The 23,475-nt window shown below is 43.7% G+C and overlaps 1 protein-coding gene across 1 annotated transcript in view; it reads right to left on the bottom strand.

The window, feature by feature from the left end:
• Positions 1–23,475, bottom strand: part of LOC115788131 (CCR4-NOT transcription complex subunit 3-like) — a 45,771-nt gene that overhangs the window by 5,765 nt on the left and 16,531 nt on the right. Inside the window, exons 5-16 of the mRNA XM_030741054.1 lie at positions 21,792–21,881; positions 18,827–18,955; positions 17,800–17,895; positions 13,802–13,930; positions 11,958–12,048; positions 11,393–11,526; positions 9,018–9,080; positions 6,575–7,526; positions 5,715–5,820; positions 5,154–5,304; positions 3,920–4,016; positions 3,478–3,679 (exon numbers count right to left, since the gene is read on the bottom strand). Of these exons, the coding sequence (XP_030596914.1) occupies positions 3,478–3,679; positions 3,920–4,016; positions 5,154–5,304; positions 5,715–5,820; positions 6,575–7,526; positions 9,018–9,080; positions 11,393–11,526; positions 11,958–12,048; positions 13,802–13,930; positions 17,800–17,895; positions 18,827–18,955; positions 21,792–21,881 (2,240 nt within the window). The remainder of the gene's footprint in view (positions 1–3,477; positions 3,680–3,919; positions 4,017–5,153; positions 5,305–5,714; positions 5,821–6,574; positions 7,527–9,017; positions 9,081–11,392; positions 11,527–11,957; positions 12,049–13,801; positions 13,931–17,799; positions 17,896–18,826; positions 18,956–21,791; positions 21,882–23,475) is intronic.

The following is a 23,475-nucleotide window of genomic DNA, read 5'->3' as shown; positions in this document are numbered from 1 at the left end:
TGCCAGGCACAGCCAATCAGAAGAAAGCTGGTTCAAAGGGAGAGTGGCCTTTAACAGTGGATGAACAGAGCCAGAAATGAGCAGAACAGGATCAAAATAATTGTGATTATAATTAGTTCCATAACCAAAAACAGTGCTAATCAATAGGCTCCACCCACCTCTCTGCACAGTGGAATTAAGTCCAGAGCAGAAATATGTTTATTTTTTTAGAAACAAAATGAAATGCAAACAAACAGCCGCACTGATGCCAAGGAATAACCAAACCAGCAGGTGGAGATCACTGCTCATAACCACAGGCACGAGGGCCAATCAGAATCACAGACACTGACATCACAAGCTACAATTTCCAGAGACATCAAACGGGTCAAAATGTACAGAAAAAAAATCCATGTTTAAAAAATATATATTCCTGTACATGTGATCAAGGTCTAATAAATATGTGTTTCACAAATATTCTCATGCTAATGATCCCAACATGCAGTAACACGTGAGCTGAGGACCTACAGAGGACACACTGAGGAACATGTGGCTCCTATGATGCTAATTATCGGGACACAATGGATCTATGCAAAGATTTTTCTCTCCTGATGGACTCTCAGAAAGTAGGAAAATCCAACAGTGGGTCACTCCCTCTACCCAAATGCACTTTTCCAAGTATTTTTAGAATGGTGACAAACCCAGTTTATCTGCTCTGTTTCCATGAAGCTGCCTCTGAGTGTGGGCCTAAAATAACAGAGTCCCACAAACAGGGCAGAGCAGAAAGTTTGGAGTGTCTGACTAATGTGAGCACTTCAGATCAAACACGCAGGAAACGAGTGTGTGTGTGTGTGTGTGTGTGCTGAAGGTAAATTACACCTTTTAAGAAACAGGTGGAGCAAACACGTCTGTCATGTTTTAATCACATAAAGACAAATCCACGCTGTGTGTGTACGCTCTCATCCTCGAACTGTAAAACAGCAGGTACTGTGGGACAAGAGGGTTTGATTTAAATGTCAATTGCAGCTGTGTGGGCTGACTGCATTGTAGCTACAGTACCAGTGTAATCACTTCTGTAATTATGACTGTGTGCGTACAGGTGGACTTCATTACTGAGCACTCCGGTATCAGACAGTACTGCACACAAACAGTGGAGGGATTTTATTCTGTGAATCTTTGACTTCAGCTGGATGAAAATCAGCAGAATCTGATCTAATATTTGATCGTATCACATGGAAACAAACTCAAACATGCTTCCTGTGAGACGCTGCGACTGATCTGTAAATGTTTCCATAGATTAAAAAACCATCACAGCCTGAAGTCTGTTAGGCGAGCCTTCTTATAAATATCAGGATGATCCCACACTGCTTCAAAAATAGAGAGTCCAGGCTCTGGGGGGGGGTCCAGTCCACGACTCTGGGTTCCTCTATCCAGGTGTGCTTTGACTGCATTGGCAGTGTGCTCGGGATCACTGTCATGCTGAAAAATGAAGCCGTTCCCAATCAGAAGCCTTCCAGGTGGATCAAAATCTGATGATATGATCCTCACTGGCTGAAATGCAGCTCCACACCATGACGGAGCCTCCACTGCGTTCTCACACTCACTGTTGGACCTCAATGAATTCAACTAAAGAAATGGGAGCAGATTATGCATTTTTCCAACAGACTGCTAGTAACAAAGTGTCTAAAGATACAATTTAAAACTTGTTCTTTGAAAGTTGTGAGAGGATGACATTGGCTCATTCCTTAAGTTAGGCATCTTTTTCATGCTTTAGGTCAGAGTTCAGCAGCTTTACAAAAACAATAATTCCACTGAAAATGGCCACGTATAAGGACTGCACTGAGCATGTGCAGAGTGCCTAAAGAAAACCTCTGAATGACCTTCAGAAAGAATGCAGAGACATTATTCCAGACCACTTCCACTAACTGCAGGAAAGCCTCGCTCCTTGGAAGCAAAAGTGATCAATAAGATCCCATATGCAGCTTTTCATGGAACAGTTAAAAGAAACGCAGATAAGCTGTGATTCTTCCCAAATGATCTAAAAACAAGAAGCAGCCCGAGTGCAAACCTCCACCAAGGCAGCTCACAGTGCAGCTTTTACTTTGAAGGGAACAGAGCTGCAGTAAACATCAGCTGAGGGTGACAGATGCTCCACAAACATTATGAAGGAGCAGGTGATGATAACTGATGTGGAAATATTATTAATGAATATTAAACTACATTTAACCATGCGGCTCAGTCTCTCCTCTCTCGACAATACTTTGGGGTCAACTTGCAAGAAAGGCAGACGTAAAAGTGAGGTCAGAGGTCAAAGGTGAAATGACATTTTAAATCTGTATGTATTTTTAAAATCATACTGTTGAGCAGGATTAGAAACTTGCAGGTGTAGTTTTTAAAGGGAACCCACTGCACTCACTTCCAGCTCCATATTTTGCAGTGAACCATTTTTCAGCTCAGGCCAGTAATGAAAACCATCCTAACATAAATGGATCCGGTGACACGTGTTTGATCAAGTATTAAAGGAAATGTCCCAAAAATTTAGGGCCTCTCCAAGTTTTTTTAATGCAGTTTTCCAGCTTTAACTCAGTAGCTTTGTTTATGATCCCAGGTGTACTTTCATATTTAATCACAACAATGTTCCTAACATTAATTTGTCAATCTACTTCTATAACCTTTCAGAGTTATTTTATAGTCAGTGATGCTAAATTTGTTTGCTTGAGCTATAAAAGTCTACTTTTGAAGAATCTGTGGGTTCTCTGGTATTTAACTTTGCAGGACGATGAAGAAACTGAAAAATATGGAGTTGGTGTTAGTCAGTCTTCCACATCTCGTCTACAGCTGCTCCAAAATGCTGCTGCGCGGTTCTTGATGGGACCACAGAAAAGGGAGCGTACATGGCCTTGGCCCACCTTATCTCTCCGAGTTGCTGCTCTTCCATGCTCCTTCCCGGTCACTCAGATCAGCTGACCCACTGCACCTTGATGTGCCGAGGACACAGCAGAGGCTCAGAGGAGCCTTTGCTGTGGCCGCTCCTAAACTCTGGAATTCACTGCCTTTAGGAATGAAAGAGGCCTCGTCATTGGCCAATTTTAAATCTGCTCTTAAGTTCCTATCTTTTTCATCTGGCCTTTGACTAGTACAAGCTGCTGTTTTATGATTTTTTTTTTTTTAGGATAAACTGTATTTTATTGTTATTTATTTTATTTTATCTGTGTAAGAAATTTTTTTATCTTGTCTTGTCCTGATGTTTTATGTGCAGCACTTTGGTCAGCGGTTCCTGGTTTTAAAGTGCTTTATAAATAAACTTAACTCCTGAGACTGTTGCTTAAGTCTGTACTTTACCTTTCAAATGTAGAAACTACTTGTACTGTAATATCCAACAACACGGCACTTCTACCTTAAGTTATGTAAAGAATCTGCTGACCATAACGAGGCACAGCGCGATTCTTCTGCTTTTTCTTCAGGGGGGAAAAAAAAAAAAAAAAGAAGATTTCACTGCACCTGATTCTCTCGGAGTCGGATGGGTGTGGCATGTGCGTCCACGCTGCCTCCTGCATGGCCTGTTGGTACAGCTGGTCTTTGGACAGGGGAACCGGCCCCAGCGGACAGACCCCCAACGACGGGGGGATGCTGACCTCTGACAGCGAGGGCTGAGGTGCTGATGGGGGGCCTGAAGGGGCCGTAGTGCTGCTGGGGAAGATGTCTGAAGATGAGAGATTGCAGAAAGTGAGGATAGATGAGGAGTGAGAGGTACTGAGGATTTGGAGTTGTAGAGACAAAGAAAAGTGAAGTTGAGTCAGGGATGATAATATCATCAGCAGTTTTTGTTCAGAGGAGGCTGAGAGTGGGAGGTGAGATGACATTTTGTTCCATTAAAATACAGCTTTTCTATTTCTGCTCTGTGGCAACCCGCTATCTCCATTTATCAAGGTGTGTGTCCTACCTGGGGTGAGGTGCAGGGAGGTCACATCTCCCTCGATCCCTGAGCTCATTGCTGCTCGCTCGGCCATGGACTTGAGGCTGCTCAGAGGCTCTTGGGGCTGATGAGGACAGACAAGGAGACTCTTGGGAAAACAGATTCTCCCGGACGTGTGCACACAGTTATCATACCTGCTCCAACGCAGGAACTCGAGCTCCCGCACCACTGATAATGTTGTCATGGAAATCACTTTGACTTCAGTTTTTGGGCTGTTAGATTTCTTTGCTCCTGCGCCCTCCCTCCCTAAGATGCGTGACATAAAGTCAGCTTGAAGAGTGATCTCAAAACGAAATGATGGGACAGGAACTAAAATAGTCCACTATACGGTCTCGGCTGTGGTCAGGTCAGCATCATACTGCAATAATTTAATGAACTTCAACTCTGAGGCCACAGATTTCTGTTTCTCTGAGACAACAAAATGCACTCAAGCCACATCGAGGATTTTTTTATTTTAAACTGGAGCCAGGCTGACTGCAGGCCAGATTTGATCACGTACTGGACCTCACGGTGTGCGTACTTGTGTCTGCAGACGCACAACATCTGGGGGCCAGTTTGACAGATGCTGTGGGGTTAAAACAGTCATTGTTCCCCAGTTTGAGAAGCACAGGGTTAGTCTAATGCATGCTGTACTGTTCACAACAATAAAGACCGACTTAAGGAATGAGATGCTTACCTATGAGCTCAATGGTACGCTCACACCAAACATCAAACTACTTTAATATTTTACTGATCAAGAATGAAGTGTTCTTACAGTTTTAGAGAGTATATATACTGCTGTGGAAAACACCAATTCTCTCTTTTGAAGATGTATCGATATACACACACATTTCTGGAATATCACCTTATTTGGAAGGTCTTTAGTTTCCTCCCTGCTGGATACTCGTTACTCATTTTCTGGCACTGTTCTCAGTGTTTTTGTTGACAGTGTTTCAAACAGCTCTCTTAATCAACAAACAGCAGTAATGAGACAACAATCATCTCCCCTTTGGATTTAACTGTTGGCACAATTAATTAAAGTGGAAGCAGAGGCCGTTCTTATTGTGTTTGCATGCAAATTAATAGTCTGTGGAGATTCGGGAGATTAAGTTGTTCTCTTAGCAAACAACATTCAAGTACCCAAAATCCCAAATGCTTAAGAGAGCGTTCACCAGGCTGGAAACATGTAAAGGAGGTGGGAGCGTGTCTGAGCGTGTCTCACTTTGATGCTGTCAGAGGACTGCTGTGAGTAGGACATGGGCCCGTTCAGCAGGCTGCTGCCGCTTGCCGTTTTGGCCTCGCTGTAGGAGGCCGGGGATGGGGAGCTGGACGACAAACTCATAGAGCCCAGCAGACTGGGACCAGTGTCCTTACTGGGAAGAGGAGAGAAAGAAAGATTAGTTTAGGCCGGGGGCACGTGCTCAGGTACAGGATTCATTTTCCTGAAATTTAAACAAAGCACAAATGTAACAAATCAGACTGGACAAACAACCTTCAAATAAATAATGTAACAAAAACATTTACTTTCACTAATTGCAAAAGTTTCACAATAAAATGCTTTTTTGAGAAATGACGTGTTTGTACCCACTGAAAGCTCAGGGGCTTGAAATGGATGTAGGCGGTCTTCAATAATACCTGAACACATTAAGTGGGGGCAACAACTGCTGACGTCATAGATATTTATTAGCTTAATGAAGATCATTTCAAAACCACAACAGCAAAATCTAAAAAAGGTGCAGACAGTAAGGGGCGTGTCCTCCAACCAGCTACTTTAGCCACTTACAGCTGATTGGCTGTGGAGGTCAAAGATGAGGATTGGCTGCTTTGTGATTGGCTGGCACTGTTGAGGGCGGAGTCTGTTGCGCTGTCTGCCACCACAGCGCTGTAACCTGTAAGAGGAAAAACATCAGAACATAAATGTCTGGAAACAATGGCTCCAACACTTCAAACGTTACAAACAAGATTTATGTTTACAAATTAATACAGAAAAACATGATGAAAACTTAAATTAAACGTAAAGCTGCTTTTATAGCTTTATTTTGTTGAGATAATTCAGGAACCTGATGACTTCCTGAGCCCGCTAGTTTTATTTAAACTCAAATTTTACTGCAATTAATAAAAAATGTGTTTTGCTTCTGGCTACAATTTGAAAATGATGCGTTTTACTACCCCAAACATTTTGTTTCTATGAGAGCTGCATTCATTAAAAAAAATAAATAAAATAAAAGGTCAGGGTCTGTTTGGTCTAATTTACGCACCTCATTTAGTTCCTATTATTTAGCTTTATGTCCAATATCTGCAAAATATTTTGGTATTTTTCCACATTTCAACAAATGCTACAAAAGTAAGAACTCTGTTAAAGAGCATTTTTGACTTCACTGAAGGCTCAGAGTGGATGATGCACCTGAACTTAAAGGGCATCCTCAGATTCATTTCTCTCTGAATCGACTTGCTGACCTGCTCCATTCTTTCAGGTGACACACAGTCTGGGTGGAAGCTGGTCCTCCACAGTCTCTTACAGCCTTTTCATTTCAGAATCAGAAGTTTCTCTAGAAGATGATTTTATTTCTTTCTCCAAAATCTCTACAGATAATGGAAATACACAGAACTGTTCTGCAGCACGTGCAGACGGCAGATACTCACTGGTGCTACCGTTCTGCTTCTGTCGGCTTGGCGGTCGCACAGAGAGCGAGTTTCCTCCCACTACTCCGCTCCCCGCCGATCCCGAGCTGCCTCCGTTGCTCCCAATGACTCCTACTCCGCTACCTGGAGCTAAACCTCCCATGGAGTTCGGTGACACCAAGGATGACCCCTGCACCCCTGACTGACCAGAGCCCAAACCCAGAATCCCTGAACCGACCCCACCCGGCGCCGCACCCAGCAGGCCTCCCGATGAGGATGTCGGCCCGCCGACTGTCATGCTCCCAGTGCCGATGGAGCCCACAGCGCTGTTGGTCGTTGCCGTGCTGACTCCGCCCAGAGAGCCAGGTAAGCTGGAGCCAACCGCCTGAGCGTAGGGTGCAGGGGTGTTACTGGACAGAAGGCTCGCCATGGTGCCCGTCAAGGATGCCGGCATCCCCGACAGGCCGAGCCCTCCTGACATGGGGCTGGTAACAACGGAGCCCGACACACCACTTTTCCCCAAAGACAGACCCAGGCTGAGGCCTAGGCTGTTGGAGGTTGGCGTGGACCCTGACGGAGCCTGGGGCTGTGAAATTGAAGCACGTAGCTCCTGTGTGCTGGCGTTGGGTGGAGAGGAGGCCGAGGAGGCGGGGTGGCTGTTGATGGAGGTGCTGGAGTTGGAGATAGGAGCTGAGGAGGAGGAGCTAACAGAGTTTTTGGCCTGCTGCTGTGCTGACGAGTGCGGCGGCTGCTGGGTGGCGTTGCTGTAGCTGCCAGAGGAAGTGTTGGAGAGGTGACCCGCTGAGTTGCCATGATGACTGTTACCCCCAGAGCTGTTGCTTCCTCCCCCAGCGATAGTTGCCATAGAGACCATCGAAGATGAGGTCAGTCCCGAGATGGAAGAAGAGGCAGAGGAAGAGGAGGAAGAGGAAGAAGAGGATAACGAAGAGGAGGGATTTCCATTCTTCACAGGCTACGGGAAAAAAAATAAAAAAAAAAAAAAAGTAAGGTCAAATTAACCTGATGTCTTAATCGATGACTTTAGAAGGTGCTGCTCTTGTTGTGCTGTAGAACAGACTAGAACTGCTGAATTACAGTACAGTGTGTCCTCAGCCATGAACACACTTATCAGAATATTCACAAAACCAAAGATTCAGCTCAACGTGGCAGCACAACGTCCACAGCAACACATTTTAACCTGAGCACACAGGGATGCCTTTGTTTCATTTCTGACAGTCATAAACAAACTCCCTTCATTCTACTAAAGTCAGTTTGAATTTTGTGGCAGCACACAGTATCCAAGGGCTACTATGCCAGCAATACATTAAATAATCTGCTTTTATTACTGATTAGTACTTTTAATTAATGCGATTAGTACTTAAATTTTTAACAGCTCTCTAAAATGTTCCAGCTTCCAGTTGCCATAGCCTCTGTGACATCGTCAACTATTAGTAAAGTCCTGTCTCCGCCATCGCCATCATGGCGTTTGGAAACCAAACATGGCGAGCAAACTGAGGGAGGCTGCGCCCTCACAAAGCAGAGACACCTCAGTCACAAATAAAGCAAACATTGTTTTCAGTCTAAATAGGATAAAAATTTACAAGATTCATATTGTTGTGTTTAATATTTGAAAATAGCAGCGAGCATTTACTGAGGTCAGAGCTGAAGCCTGTTTGCAACAAGAAGAGTCCCCCCCTGCAGGCCATTAGAGAGACTGCAGGACTAAGCAGGGAGTTTACATAAGGAGACACGGCACTCAAAGACTCCTGAATACAAATCGATTATATTTCTATAATAGTAAAGATGGCAGCTGTCCAACCCCGTGCCCAAAAAGTTAATTAGCAGCAGAAGAGGGGCAACATATTAGCCGATTAATATTTGCTGCCCTGACACATGAACCCAGTATGTTTCAGCTGGGTTGTAGTGTAGCCTTCTACCCTTATCTTAGTAAAGACGTAGCTATTTTACACCCTTTCTTGGCTTATTGTAACCATTAATAAAGAGGATGGCGTTTGTTCAGCTGTCTGTCGGCATTCTGGATTGAGCCATTAATAAAGCCATAATATTGTGAAATTGTGCGCTTGCCTAACAGAAGCATAAGTTGTGAGAGGAAATTTTTTTTTAGACTTCATTTTGGAGCAACAGATCAGATTTAACTGCTGAATCTGTGTCTTTAGTTTTTATGTTTATGTCCTGAACATCCCCACATTTGTCCCCAGAGTCGAGACCCGAGTCTAGAAGAACTTTGGTTTAATGTATGTACTCACTTTTCAGGCATGGAGGCTGCCTCCAACTCTTACAGACTGTGCCTGTCACACTTGTTGTCTGTGTGTTGACTTATCAAAAAAAAAATGACCTGCTAATTGCAGCACTTCTACACAGTTGTGGTAATTACAGCAGGCTCTGATGCTCCTGGAGCTGTCTGTGGTGCTGATGCTTCACAGAGAAGTTTGAGCATCTTCACACTAACCTGACTAACTTCACTGTCTGTCGAACGTCCCCTCTTCTTATCATCTTCAGAGTTCTCCTGAAAAACACACACACGGCATTAAGACCACATACAAACATCATGCAGTTGCAGATTTGCATTGTTTTTTTTTTTTTAGGTCTCAAGTTTAAATTCCTTTAGTTAAAAACACCACAGTTGACAGCATTTTCTTTTAAGCTTTAGTATTTAATGCACTGAATATTTCATTTGTATTTTTATGCATTTATCAGCATGTTTATAGTCACACACCGTTTTCTCCTCAGTCTTGTTTTTAATAATTCTTCTGCATTAACATATGCACAGAAACACACAAAATAAACAGGTCCCTGTGTGCACGATAGTACATCATAATATCCCACTCAGCAGAGTGGGATATCCTATGAAGACAAACTGCAATGCAAGAATAACACAGATTAAACACGTACTACAGGCTGAAAGCAGCACAGCAGCTGCAGCCAAAGCAGCAGCGCATGAGAAGAAAATAAAATGCTATGTGTTTTTAAGTGCTTCGGTCACTAATAGTGGAAAATAATTTGAAGACAGAACCGGAGAAATGCAGACTATGTGAACAGGCTCCCTCTTTGTTGGTGCTTGGATTTGAGCTGTATTTTATACGCTGCAGCACTGGTTGAGTTTAACAGGGCGAGTACAGAACAAATGTACATGTAAATGTAAAAAGGTCAGTAAGTCCAAAGAGGCCCACAGATTTAGGATTATGTCTTAAAGGAGACATCATGCAAAATCCATTTTTTTAGCCCTTAAATACATTTTTGTGTGCACTAAATTTCTTCCTGAAGATCAGGATTAGATCAGGGAAATAAAACAAAAACCATCTTTAGATGCTCTTTAAAAACTTTAGAGCCTCCATGCACCGAGCTCAACCAGTTCTTCTATGAATGCTGATGTAATTTTGTACGCCCTGCTCTCTTATCTTCAACATGATCTGCTCTGGAGTAGGTCAGCTCTGCAGTGACTGCTAATAAAATGAACTACCGTATTTTCCAGACTATAAGTCGCACTTTTTTTCATAGTTTGGCCGGGGGTGCGACCTATACTCCGGAGCGACTTATATGTGAAATATTAACACATTAACCAAAATACTCCAGCCACTTGACATCTCCGTGAACGGGAGCTTTAAGGCAGTCTTGCGTAACCTGTGGGAGCAGTCTCGGATTCTATCAAATTAATCCCCCATGCGACTTATAGTGCAGTGTGACTTATATATGTTTTTTTCTTCTTTATTATGCATTTTTTGGCTGGTGAGACTTATAGTCCGAAAAATACGGTACCTTGGTAACGCTGAAAAGCCCAAACTCTGCTTCCTACAACAGCCTTCTGTAGTTAGTGACTCCCAGGGAGTGTTTTCCTGCAACGTTGCCCAAATCTCAATGAATCCAGTGTTGGTGTGACTATGAAGTACACGGTGAACCTGAGAATCCTCTGCAGTCTAACCACACCTTTAATCATCATTTATTGCATTTTTTTCTGTTAAATTGAGCTCCTTTATGTAGTTTTTACCTTCTTGAGATATTTCATATATTTTATTGTACTGAGATATCCGTTTGTGATCATTTATTTCGGCAAACTCAAAAAAGTGAAGCTAAATTTTCGCTGCTTCTCATCCTCGGTACATTTGTGCTGAAGTTCAGCTCCACAGACTGAACTTCACGCGTCTTCGCAGCAGAGTTGGAGCAGCCTACCGTAGGTCCTCCTCATCCTTTACATTCCCTTTAATGCCACCGTGCAACTTCTCATCAGCCGCGCTCAACAATACCACGCCTTCTATTCAGACAAACCAACCCTATAATAACCGCTCTCACTACATACTGCGTGTGGGCGGAGAGGAAGAACAGAATAGGAAGATGATATAAAGGCAACGCGGCAGAACAATGAGAGCAGATGGCAGGGCACTACAATAGCTACAAAGGCAATTATCTTTCATTTATATTTTAGATATTGACTCAGCTTGAGTGTAACAATCGACTTCATTTCCCTCGATTACCGGTATTACTTCAGTGGAACCATTAGTGACGGGTTCAGCAGTCAGTGATGAGATAATAAAACTGATTATTTTTGGTGGAAAAGCAGCAGGTTAATTTATTAATTTGGATTTTTAAAGTAATTTTAATTGTAATATCACTGGAGATGGAAAAAGAACATCACGCATGCAAATAATATGCAGGAAAGCTTGAATGATGATGAGCAACAAGCAGGGTTCAAATCACTCTTAATCCTGTTTAAAATTACTTTATAAACCCCCATCAGTGCTTTATGTGTGCACAGCTTACACAGGCTAAAGTGCACACACACACGTCAGAAGCTGAAGGTAGCTTTCAGTAAAGTTTTCTTACTGTAGTGCAAGTGGCAGGTGATGGGGGGATGGGTGAAGATGAGGTGGTGGAGGTGGGTGTGCTGCTGGACTGCTGGAAGATCTCCTCCTCCAACTGCGAGTGCCCCGGCGGTGAGGTGGCGACCAGCGACTGAGCTGGAGAGAGCAGAGAGTTCAGTCAATGACACAAAGCCTTGTAGTACTTTGGCAGGTTTCAAGCAATAAACTGTGGTCTGGACTATTTTAAAGTCACAAATCCACGGTGAGATCCAAACACAAAAGAGAAACATTTCTTTGTACACTGTATATGCCCACGTTTCTTATTTCACTCCAATATATGTCTGAAGATTTACAAGAAGGTAGTGAGACCTTCTTGTAAAAAACAAGAAGCAGCTCTCCCCATTCCAACCTGTCTTTGATACTGTTTTAAAATGATTGTATCCAATTGTGTGTTTTGCACTTTACATGCAGTTAGCTGAGAACAACACATACCGGGATTGTCTGCTTTGTAACGGTCCCACCAGTAAGTACCAAGAACAACCAACCAATGAATTCAGAAAGCAAACCGTAGGTCGTTCTTTACTTACGGATGTCCTCCAGATCCAGGTCGTCGTAAAGGAACTCATTCTCCTCGAAGTCAGGATCCTGCGAGGAGTCTATATAGTACTCCACGTCATCCTTTATGAAGAAAGCACACATCAAAGGGAAAGTTACCAAAAAGGAAAAAAAAGGTTCTCTGGATTATTTTGTAGCCATCATTCGGTAAAGTTTTCACAGCCTGCCTGATCTGAACCTGAGTTCTTTTGTTACTGACCTCTGTGAAAAAACAGTTTTTCCATAATGAACACCATGTTTGAACATAAGGATGTCCGTAAGTGCCCGTGGCACCAGAACACCCTAGACTGCAGGTCTATGATCGATTTTATAACTGTATCATCAGATCTGCCGTTGTGAACCTGGGTGAAGAGAGGAGCTGTCAACTGATCACCACCTGGTGGTCAGTTAGATCAGTGGTGGGGGAGGATGCCGGACAGACCTGGCACCTAAATGTATAGTAAGGGTGCGCTGGGAACGCCTGGCAGAGGTCCTGCTCCACAAGATCTTCAACTCCTACCTCCGGCAGAACTTTGACAGCGTTCCGAGGGAGGCTGAGGACACCGAGTCAGAATGGACCATGTTCTGCACCTTCATTGTTGAGGCTGCTGCAAGGTGGTTGGTGCCTATCATAGTGGTAATCTTCAAACCATATGGTGGACACTGGAGATGAAGGGAGCCATCAAGCTGAAGGAGGAGTCCTATCAGGTTTTGTTGGCCTGTGGGACTTCAGAGGCAGCTGAACACGTACCGGCAGGCCAAGTGGAGCGCAGCTTGGCTGAAGCAAAAACTCGGGTGTGGGAGGAGTTCGGTGAGGCCATGGAAAAAGACTTTCCGTTTGCCTTGAATCGATTCTGGCAAACCATCAGGCAACTCAGGAGTTGTGCTCTACTCACACTGTGTATAGTGCAGGTGGAGCCCTGCTGACTTCAACTGAGGACCCCCTTAATCCCACTGATATGCCTTCTGTAAGGGAAGCAGAGTCTGGGAAGGGGGGGTTGGACGGCGCCGGGGCTGCCCTTTGACTCCAATTCTGTTCAGAATTTTAATGGCCAGAATTTCTAGGCCTAGCCAAGTTGTGGAAGCCTTCGTGGCCTCTTGAGTCTCATCTCTGGTTTTGGCAGATGGTGTGGTCCTGTTTGCTTCATCAGGTGAAGCAGCAAGTATGAGAATTAGCACCTCCAAGTCTGTGGCCATGGTCCTCAGCCAGAAAAGGGCAGAGCGCCCACTCTGGGTGAGGAACGAGTTGGCCCAAGTGGTGGAGTTTAACTATCTCAAGGTGTTGTTCACGATGTACTGGAGGGGGGAGCGGGAGACTGATAAACAAATTGGGGCCTGCACCTGTCCATCATGGTGAAGAGAGCTGAGCTTAAAAGCAAAGCTGTCAATTTACTGATCGGTAGTTGGGGAGGAGGAGGAATTGGTTTCTCTGCTTAAGCTGCTGCCCTGCGACCTGGCCCCCGGATAAGTAGAAGAAAATGGATGGGTGGACATTTCTTAAAGTAAAGTTTGGGAGCATATAATAATGTGATCTATCCATAGAAAATATACACTCTCTACCAAATAACTGTATAAAACAACATAATTTCATTTAGTTGATGGAAATGGAAAAAAAGACAAACCAACCACAGAATTATGAAGGGGGATCTCAGAGGCTAAACTACTTTTGAGGGAAAGAACGGCACTAATTGACACAGAATAAATGATTTATTTATGGAAATGCTGCAAGTAATGCCTGCAGATCTTGTGGATAAAAATTCTGCCTTTGGAAAAATAATTGTCCGATTGGCCGGTTTAGTAAATTCTCATCACTCTGGACTCCGACATGTGAACAGACCTTGATCTTCCTGATGGCTTCCACCTGCACCGAGTCGTTGTCCAGCATCCTCAGTATCGTCTCCAGCATCCGGATGTGGTACCGATGCCTCTCAATGAACTTCTTCAGCTCCTCGATTCGGTCCTGCTTCTATACATCCAGGATTACACAGGGGTGGGGGGGAAGAAAAAGCTTTAATGTAATGTAAGCGGCTACACATGATTGTTATAATTTGTTATACATCTTTGGTATGAAAATCCCTGAACGCGTTAGGAAAACATCAAATGCACAAATTATTTACTGCAGGATCAGAAAGAGAAACGAGCTATTCATTTGCAAAAACGGCAGAAAATGTTCCATTTTTAAAAATTCAACAATAAAAAGCATATAGAAGTGAGGGAACCTGTGAGAGCATGATGTGCTGCTACATGTGCACTTTATGGCTTAATAAATCATAGAGGCCAGCTCAGGCAGAGCTGCACCTCTGACTTCAATATTTAATTCTGCAGCATTAACTCGTACATATTGTGGAGCTCTCAGACATGGACGTGCGTTTCTTTGTCCAAAGGCACTCCAGAAGAGGTTCAGAAAAAACTCAACATGTTTCGATGCCTCTGAGGAATAAAACCCAAAGAAAGCGTGCACGTGTAACACTGCAGATCACAGCTGGTCTGACGTGACTGAAACGCCGCAGCAGCTGTTAAACACGCTCAGGACACTCATGGAAACACACGGTTCAGCTGCTGGTGCCCACAGCAGACAGGGACATATAAATGTGTTTCACCTCAGTGCACGTTAATGCTGCACAGAGTGAAGCGTCACCAAGATACACTCGGGCTCTTTGGCCTTCTGAGCCACAGCTACAGATGTGATCAGAAATTTACACACAATCATAATTTCATGGTAATCTCAGCCTTTAAATGATTTCTTTGGACTCTTCTTTTCCCAGGGTGGAACGATTAAAGATGTATGCTCCACAAAGACTTTCAAAAACAAGAACTGGGTACACTATTTATTTTGGATTTTTTCTGATCCATACAGTGTCAAAGTATAAATATATAAATACACAAATTGTTTAATAGGTGATCCTCAAGGCTCTACAACAGGGCTCTTCAAATCCAGGCCTCGTGGCCCGGTGTCCTGCAGGTTTTAGATGTGTCCCTGATCCAACACACCTGAATCAAATGGCTGAATGACCTCCTCTGTATGCAGTCAAGTTCTCCAGAGTCCTGATAATGACTTCTGTATTTGACTCAGGTGAGTTGAAGCAGAGACACATCTAAAACCTGCAGGACACCGGCCCTCGAGGTCTGGAGTTGAAGAGCCGTGCTGTACAGTGTCTTAACGCGACCAGGCCTATCAACATCTCATCTCTGATGGTTGGCTACGTCGTGTTGGACAGATTATTAAACTGACCCACGCAGAATAAAAGTCCAAAGATACAGTTTTTGAATTTGTTACAGTTGATCCCAATAAAACATTAAAAGATTCAAACAGAAAAAAAAAGGGGAACAAAGTGATTTGCAGATGAAGTATTTTCTCTGCAGCGACAGCAGTTTGCAGCAAATGTTCCTCAGACAGCAGGAAACGGTGCATTTGTTACAGACTATTTTCAATTGCAGATTAAAACACATTTGGTGCTCTAGTAAGTATTTGGGGCAGCAGAACAAAATAAGCGTGTGTGTGTGTGTGTGTGGTAAAGCAGCAACATGTCAGCCAGTGCATCAGAGCAGCAAACTCGTGTGTTTTTAATAGTTTCTGGACAACAAAGGAGCTGAAGAATAAGATCATCAGAACTCGGATACACAACGTCTGCTGCTTTCTGTCAAATGTTAAAATTTTAGTCATCAGTTTCTTTCATCCAAAGAGGAAAGAGAACAGTAAGAAATATTTATATTTTCAGTACTTTGTGTACAGTAGTCTGAAATGTGCCTGCTGCTTGAGCATGTACCACCAAAATACTTGTAATTAATGCTGACATGAGGCGTCACAAAACCCAGAATGAGGAACCTGCCTGCTGCAGCGTGCCTCTGATGGTGTTCACTGCAGTCTGACTCAACTTATCGAGTTATCATAAGGTTTCTAAGATGAAATGCTCAGGCAGTTTACTGACGACGGTATTATTAGAGATCACATGACGTGAGAACGTTTCTGCCACTGAAAACACCACGCTCAGGTGAACAGAATCAAATTTAAATGATCTTCACCAGATAATTAACGTACACAGACATAAATATAGACTCACTGGCTGATTCAATGGGTACAAGTGCTTTTTAAAAAACAAAATATCTAATCAGCCAACACCTCACTGCACTGAGGCATGGAGACATGGTCAGGACAACCTGCTGAAGTTGATTTAAGTGACTGAATGTGGCGTTGGTTGTTGGTGTTTCAGAAACTGCTGATCTGCTGAGATCTTCCCCACACGGCCGTCTCCAGACTTTAGAGAGAATGCCCTGAAGGAGAGCGCGAGCGGCGGTTCTCTGGGTGAAAATGCCCAGTTGATGGCAGAAGGAAGGAAACAGCAACTCAAATAACCGCTCGTTTCCACTGACGCATGCAGAAGAGCATCTCTGAATGCACAACACATTAAACCTGGAAGCAGATGGACTACAGCAGCAGGACATCACACCAGCTGCGAGTCCCGTCAGCTAAAAAGCAGGAAACTCACAATACAGTTCACACAGCCTTCACACACCTGGGCCTCATCAGAAGCAGCTGAGAATCACCACAGCCTACCTGAGAATCCTGCTAAGTCCATGTCTTTATGACTGCAGTGGACCCACCTTCTGATGGCTACTTCCTGCAGGATAACGCGCCATGTCACAAAGCTCAAGTCAGACTGGGTTCTTGGACACAACAGCGAGTGACTGCGTGACGCTTTCATGTAAATATGGACCGAAAACTGAGGAGTGTTTCCCTCACTGTGTTGAATCTGTGCTGTGAAGAATTAAAGCAGCTCTGAAGGGAAAGATGAGGTCCACTGCAGTTCTAGCCAAGCGTACCAAATAAAGTGGCCGGTGAATGTAACTTGGACCGAAGTTTGTCTTATTAGGAGTCAAAAAAAAAAAAACAGTTATAAAACTGCATCAGGTACAAACTCTTGATCTGTTTCAGGTCCTGGATCAGATGGGAGCGTTAAACAGCTTTTTTTATGACGGCCAGAGAGACCGGAGTCTCCAGAGAAAACACGTGCATGCAAACGCCACACAGACGGCCCTGCGCGGGTTTCTTGGTGTGTGGTGCTAACCAGTGAACCACTGTGTGGTCTATAAACATACCATATTTTTTTTTTTATTCGTCCTTCCTGCTTTCTCAACACATTTACAATCAAAGTACCAAAGACCGCAGCAGGAGACCCTCTGAACATGTTCTGCCTTTAATTTTTGGGTCATTTCGGAGTTTGTAAGAAGCTGAGAAGCAGAATCTTATAGCAGCGATACAGTGCAACATTTCTCTGAAGACCTCTGCTGAGAGAGACGGGCCTACGCTTTTGGCCAGCTAAGCTAACTGAACAAGAAACAGATAAAAATAAACTCCTCTGGGTTTCATTTATGAAATGGCCACGGTGCAAAATTCATGCTCAGAACTAAATGTAAGCCTAACAAAGTCGGCTGCAAACACTTTCTGTGACATAAAAAAAAGTATTTTTTCAGCTCGAGTGATAAAAACTAACACGAGACCTCAAAGTTTGCATGCTTTAGCAATATCTGCACCGTGTCATCCAGAGGTTTCTCTGTAAATGAGATCCCTGAAGAGGACTTTAAAAGAAAGTCGGAGAGAGAGGCAGCCAGGAGAGTTGCCCTTGTGTGGTCAGAGACAGAAGATGAATGGAGGACACACCATCTGACCTCTGCAGCAGAGCAGGAGATAGAAGAGGAGAGAGAGGGGCTGCAAGGCTAAGGCCGGCTGCCCGAACGATCTGCGCCAGCTGTAAACAGACGAGGGAGAAAGAAGCTCGACAGAGGAGAGGAGAGAAGAAAATAATGAATGAGTCAGAGACGAGAGCACACACTGACCTCCTTGTCTCCTTTCTTTTTCCTCGTCTGGACTGAGAGAGACTCCACTTCGCTCTCAAACTGGTCCACCTGCATGTTCAGAGTGTCTATCGTATTCTGGGGAAAGAGAGGAAGTTCACAGCATGGCAGCAGTGTGACGAGCCTCAAACCAAACTGGTTATTAGTTCTTTAATCGGGTCCAAAACAATCAGGAGCTGTTTTAATAATGATGCAAAACTGGCTTTTTTAAATTGTGAAAAACTAACTTTCTAAGACATTAACGAAGAACAGCAGTCACAGTTATACGTGGGCCTCGACTAACATGTACAAACAAAGCCGGAAACTCACTAACTCTGCTTTCAAGATTACAAAAGGCAAAACAACATGAGCCGAGTCGGTGTTTAGTCCATAAACGTGCTGTGCAGGAGCAAATTGGTGCTGAAGGCTTTCACACGCATTTCTAACAACATTATTTATTAAATTATCGATGCTCTTCAACAGTTTAAAGTAGAGATTTCTGTCAAAAACAGCAAACCCGACTTGCTGCCTTTACGACACTCGAGATAACGACAGCTCTGTGTAACATCAGCATTTAGTTATGATTAATCTTAGGGCCTCTGCAGCGGCTGCAGGCTGATGAGGGTTTGCGTTCACTGAAAGCTGAGCTGCTGTTTTGTGTTCATTTGGGTTTTGGTTCCACCTAATCTAACTTTCAGCTCCAGGTTTCACTGTAACAGAAAATTAAAAACAATTCAAGCAGAAAACTTCGTCACTTAACCTCTGACCCATAAGCTGAGACTGACTGAGGTGAGTTTACTGCTTTTGAGAATAAAAACAGCAAATGATACCAAACCTGCCCGCTCTGAGCTGCAGCAGCGGTTAATAAAACGGATGATTAGACTAACAGCATTAGAAAACACGTCTCTGCACAAATTAATATGACACCTGACAGCATTTAGAGGACACTAATCTGGGAAAATATTACTTCCTGCCACAAATACAACCCGAGTCTGTCTTTGATATGACAGCATGTGATCATGAAGCTCACCGTCAGCCACGTGCCGACTTCCTCTTTCTCCCTCTGGGCCGGGTCCACCTTCTGCGCCAGACCCAGGCCTTCTTTAGAGTACGCCTTTGTCTTGGTTTCTCTTTCCACGATCTTGAATCGCTCCATTTGCTGCAAGCAGACAAATGCAAATTAAGAAGCTGATAAAACTCAGTGTTTGAGGACATTATCAAAAATGCCCCTCTTTAGACCAGCAATCCTGCAGCTTAAGTCAAGTTAGATTGAACAGCAGGGTCAGAAAAATTAAACGCTAAGACTTGTGAAATACGGATTTAAGACATTTCGATACAAACTATGCCACGACCTAAGCTGAAGCCCTAACTAAAGTTTACTTTAACTTGTGCAAATAGTAAAAAATAAAAAGAGCTAGCTAAACTAATATGAACAAATGTTACTGATATATGCAGCACTCAGTTCATACACAAGACGCCATGAAGTTAAAACAGAGCACAGAACTGCAGTGATCCAGTCAGACCAGCTACAAATGGAAGAAACACCTGAGAGTCATGAAGCAGGGCACAGCAGTGCAGACACACTGAGGAGCATAAAGGCTCAAAGGGCAAACACGAGGTGCAGAAATAATTCCTCCTCAGAGTAACGAGAGCCTAACTGAACCTGAGTAAGTAACTCAGTGTGACTTCATGCTGGGAGCAGGAGAAGCTGCAGGAACACTTCCAGCAGCTCTCGCCTTATTTTAATCATCTATAAAGTGTAGATACGCTGTGGGGCAGTAAAGAGAGGAGAGTCGCTGCTTGGTTGTTCTTGATGTTATCTGACGGAGATACACCTCCAGCCACTAGGTGGCGCTTCTTTATATGTGCTGCTTAACCGAGTGTGGATAAAGCAGAGCAGCTCCAGGTGCAGACTGCTACAGATGGAAACATTTCTTTGTGCCGCGGTGCAGAGGTGAGACACATGCTGGATATATTTATGGAAGTGGGCCAATGTGGCTTTATTATGTTTGATTTCAAACCTTAATATGGACGCTGTGCCTGAAAAAATGTAAATAAATGGAAGCCGGTGGCTGTGGAGAGGGCGGTCTGGGTTCCTCTGCTGCCCCCAACTAAGCAGAAGAGGATGGATGGAGGTCCAGCTGCAGCAGCCCCCCAGAAGCACAAGTTTAAATATCTTTTTAACTGAAATCTTTCATTTGGATCTCAGTTACTGTCACTATCCACACAATGGGACACACCTGACACACACTAAGGCCTCGTTTTTAGAAATTATATATTAATTTCCCTTAAAGCTGTTTTTTTAGGGTCCAGAGGAATCCGGTATATAAATGAAGCACTGATTAAAAAAACGCCATCACAGACCTCTATGGTACTATCAAAAATGGTTTAACAGCTGTACCTAATAAAGTGGCCACTGAGCGCATATAATGCTGAAAATTTAATTTATTCCACTGACTTCTTAAATAAGCTGAACACCACAAAGCTCTGCTATAATAAACGGAGTTCTTGAACTAGAAGAGCCCTTGAACGCCTCTCAGCGGAGCGTAAATAGGACACTTTGTCTGACTGAATGTTGTCAAAGTCTCTCTCTCTCCTCCTGCACTGATTTCAACACCAACCCTGCATTCAAAGCTCTAAACTGCAAGTTCATCTTGGTCACATATTTCTGTGTAAACACCCGGCAGGTTGTGAATGATCTTTTTCTGTTGAGGCAAAATCTTTCTAACAAGCTCCCTCCGCTTCCTGCAGGACTGTAATTTCAGGGTGACCAACAAAACCGCAGGAAAACTCGCAGAGCGGCTCAGAGGGATCTCTGCCGAGCTGCAGAGGCCCTCATTGTGCAAGCAGGTGGCTCACATTCAGTCCATCTCCAAAGCCCTCATCAAAGGTTCACGTGGCTCTGAGGCCTGGAGGACAGGCGTTAGAGCGCCCAAAATGGATGCAGCTCTTTAATCTGAACCAGTAATCTAAGGAATTATTTTGGCAACACAGTCACACCGTTTGTTTCTGAGCTTCTGAAGGTGGCACTGCTGCTGGGAGCATTTGAAGGTGCTCTGATGGTTTTCAGGCTGTCCACAGGTATGAAGAAGCTACATTTAAGAGCTTCTGAACAATATTCAAACAGCAATCTAAGACCAAAACAAAAGGAAACGCTAGCTCAGCTGGCTTTGTAAACACTTCCAGACAGTGACTAATCAAAATTCACCTTTTCATTTCCACAAACTAACAAACAATCTGCTGTTTAGCAATGCTTTCTTCTTCATATTCTTCACTTACAGCCATCATATTGCAAACAACAACAACAAATAATGGAGCCTCTAACAGGCGTCAGCCTCAGGAATTCTGTTTTCCTCTAAGACACAAACTACAACCAAGTTAGCGCTCCATGACAGCAGCAGGATCCACACACTGCAAAGACTCACTGATCCCAATCCAACTGTGGTATACAGCACAAACCTGACATACAGAGGACCCATCTCATGGCTCACAGCACCCAGAAGATCCATTTCTAAGGTCTTGGTGCCAGAGGTCTGCAGCCCATGCTCAGATGGAGCTCTCTGGATGGCACAGTCAGTATTAATGGATTTAATGTGGCTGACATGGAAAAAAGTGTTGGACACATAATGTCGCCTTTTTTTCTCTTTCACAACAACCTGATACTTGCTTTGCCTTCAATGAGGAGAAGCAGAGGCAGCATTAAATCATCATGTTAGCCCTACAGGACTATACCAGCGCACATTAGGTTGTACTTCATCTACTTTTTACATCTTCATCTACTTTTAGTACAAACATGAAGATAAACTTTAGAAAGCACAGACTGCACAGAGACATGTGACTCTTTAACCGGTCAGCTTTCACCCAAAGTGGTTTGGAAAAATTCCCATAAAGCCGGTTTATCTGACACGTTTCCCAGAGTTCAAAACAATCCTCCAGAGTAAACACAGGTCCTGGAGGAAGTGTCATAATCACCTTCATCCTCAGGTCCTACTTACCGTTTCTATGAGTTTGCGGTTTTCTACTAGCTGCCTTTTGTCTTTGATCTCGTTGGATGCCACCCACGTCTTGATCTGGTCTCGCAGACGCTGAGGGACCAGAAGCAGAAGAAGAAGAAGAAGAAGAGGGGGGGGGGGCCACAGCGGGGGGATAGGCAGAGAGAGATACAGACACATCAGTGAACTCTGTGATAGGAGCTCAGTCATGGGTGGTGAACATGCAGGCTTGGCGTGGAGTTTGGTCCTCATGACAACACTGAACATTTCAGGCTGAGTGAGATGATATTTAATACTACACAAGCAAACACACACACCTCTACATGTGGCAGGTTAAATGGTTCAAGTCAGCAAACACCTCAGCCCATTTTCAGAGACCTCAGATTAAGTTCAGCAGTTTCTGTCTCACCTGCTCGCTGCTGATTGGCTACAAATTAGACCCCGCTCACACCTGTTGCTAAAAGGAATCAGGACCAGAGTAACGAGAACCACGCCTTAATCTGAGCGTGGCTTCACACAAATCACAGAAAATCAACTTAAAGTGACAAAATCAATCATTCCCAGAGCCGTCCCTCTGGAGGACATCTGGAAAGGTCTTCATGTGATCTTGAAGGATAATTTGCTTTATTTGGTATAAGGTGGTTCTTTCCCATTATTGCGGCTATCCTGTCGGTCGTGACAGCTTTGGAGAAATAAGGAGCTGCACAAAAGTGGAATCTGCTCACCTTCCCAAAAAGAAGTGATTTTTATAAAAATACTTTAAAAAGTTTGAGTCTGATTGCAGTAGAGACATCTAAACTAACCACCCTACATTATCATCATCTCCTCATTATAGTGAGTCTCTACAGAGAAGGTGGAGAAGGCAACGACAGCATGACCCACAGACTCACAGCAAGAGGATAAAATACACTGAATTCCCTTTTGTAATCCAGAATCTCCATTAAGTCATCAAAGGAGTGAAAACAGGAGAATATTTGATTTTATAGTCAGAGCTGCTACTTTCATCTCTTCTCCTTAACTTCCTGTTTGTGTGTGTTTGTAGGTAAAAACTTCAGTGTCTGCATATAAAACCAGACTTAGTTAGTTAGCAGGTGTAAAGGCCTAAAGAACACTAAAGTTGCATGCAGATATTTGGCTGATATGTCTGTTTATGGTCATTTATTATTACTGTGGCTGACTCATTCATGGCTGTATGTGAGTGAGGCCTCCTGCCGGTACAGCCTGTGTTCTTTCTCTTCATGCTGGAAGTTGGAAACATTTCAAACCCGAAACATTTTTCTGCATCACCAGCAGAAAAAACACAGGATCTTTTTGGGGGGGATTCGGGGCCAAAAACACGGCAACATTTTTTCACTGAATACAAGATAATACCATCAAAATAAACCCGCCTGTGGTGTGTGTGCACTGGGGGTCTGAACCCAACACAACTGTTGCTCTCAGATCTGTCACAGTGTGTAGAAATGTTCACACAGCTTTCTTCACACCTCCAGACGGTTTTGAAGGTTTTCTGATTCCATTTTTTTGGTGCACATTTGAGCAGCACTGCATCAGCTTGAGCTTTACTACTTTCAAAATGCCTCTGCTCTGTTTAAAACACAGCTTGGTGATCAGTTATCAGTAAAAGGTGGGTCTGCACGGTTAATCTCATCAGTGCTCTGACCCGTTTGCACCATCCTGCTTTTGTGAT

Source organism: Archocentrus centrarchus, chromosome 11, assembly GCF_007364275.1.
Source record: "Archocentrus centrarchus isolate MPI-CPG fArcCen1 chromosome 11, fArcCen1, whole genome shotgun sequence".
In the NCBI taxonomy this organism is placed as follows: Eukaryota; Metazoa; Chordata; class Actinopteri; order Cichliformes; family Cichlidae; genus Archocentrus; species Archocentrus centrarchus.
The sequence above is the reverse complement of the archived record's forward strand: the minus strand, read 5'-3'. Positions and strand labels throughout refer to the sequence as shown.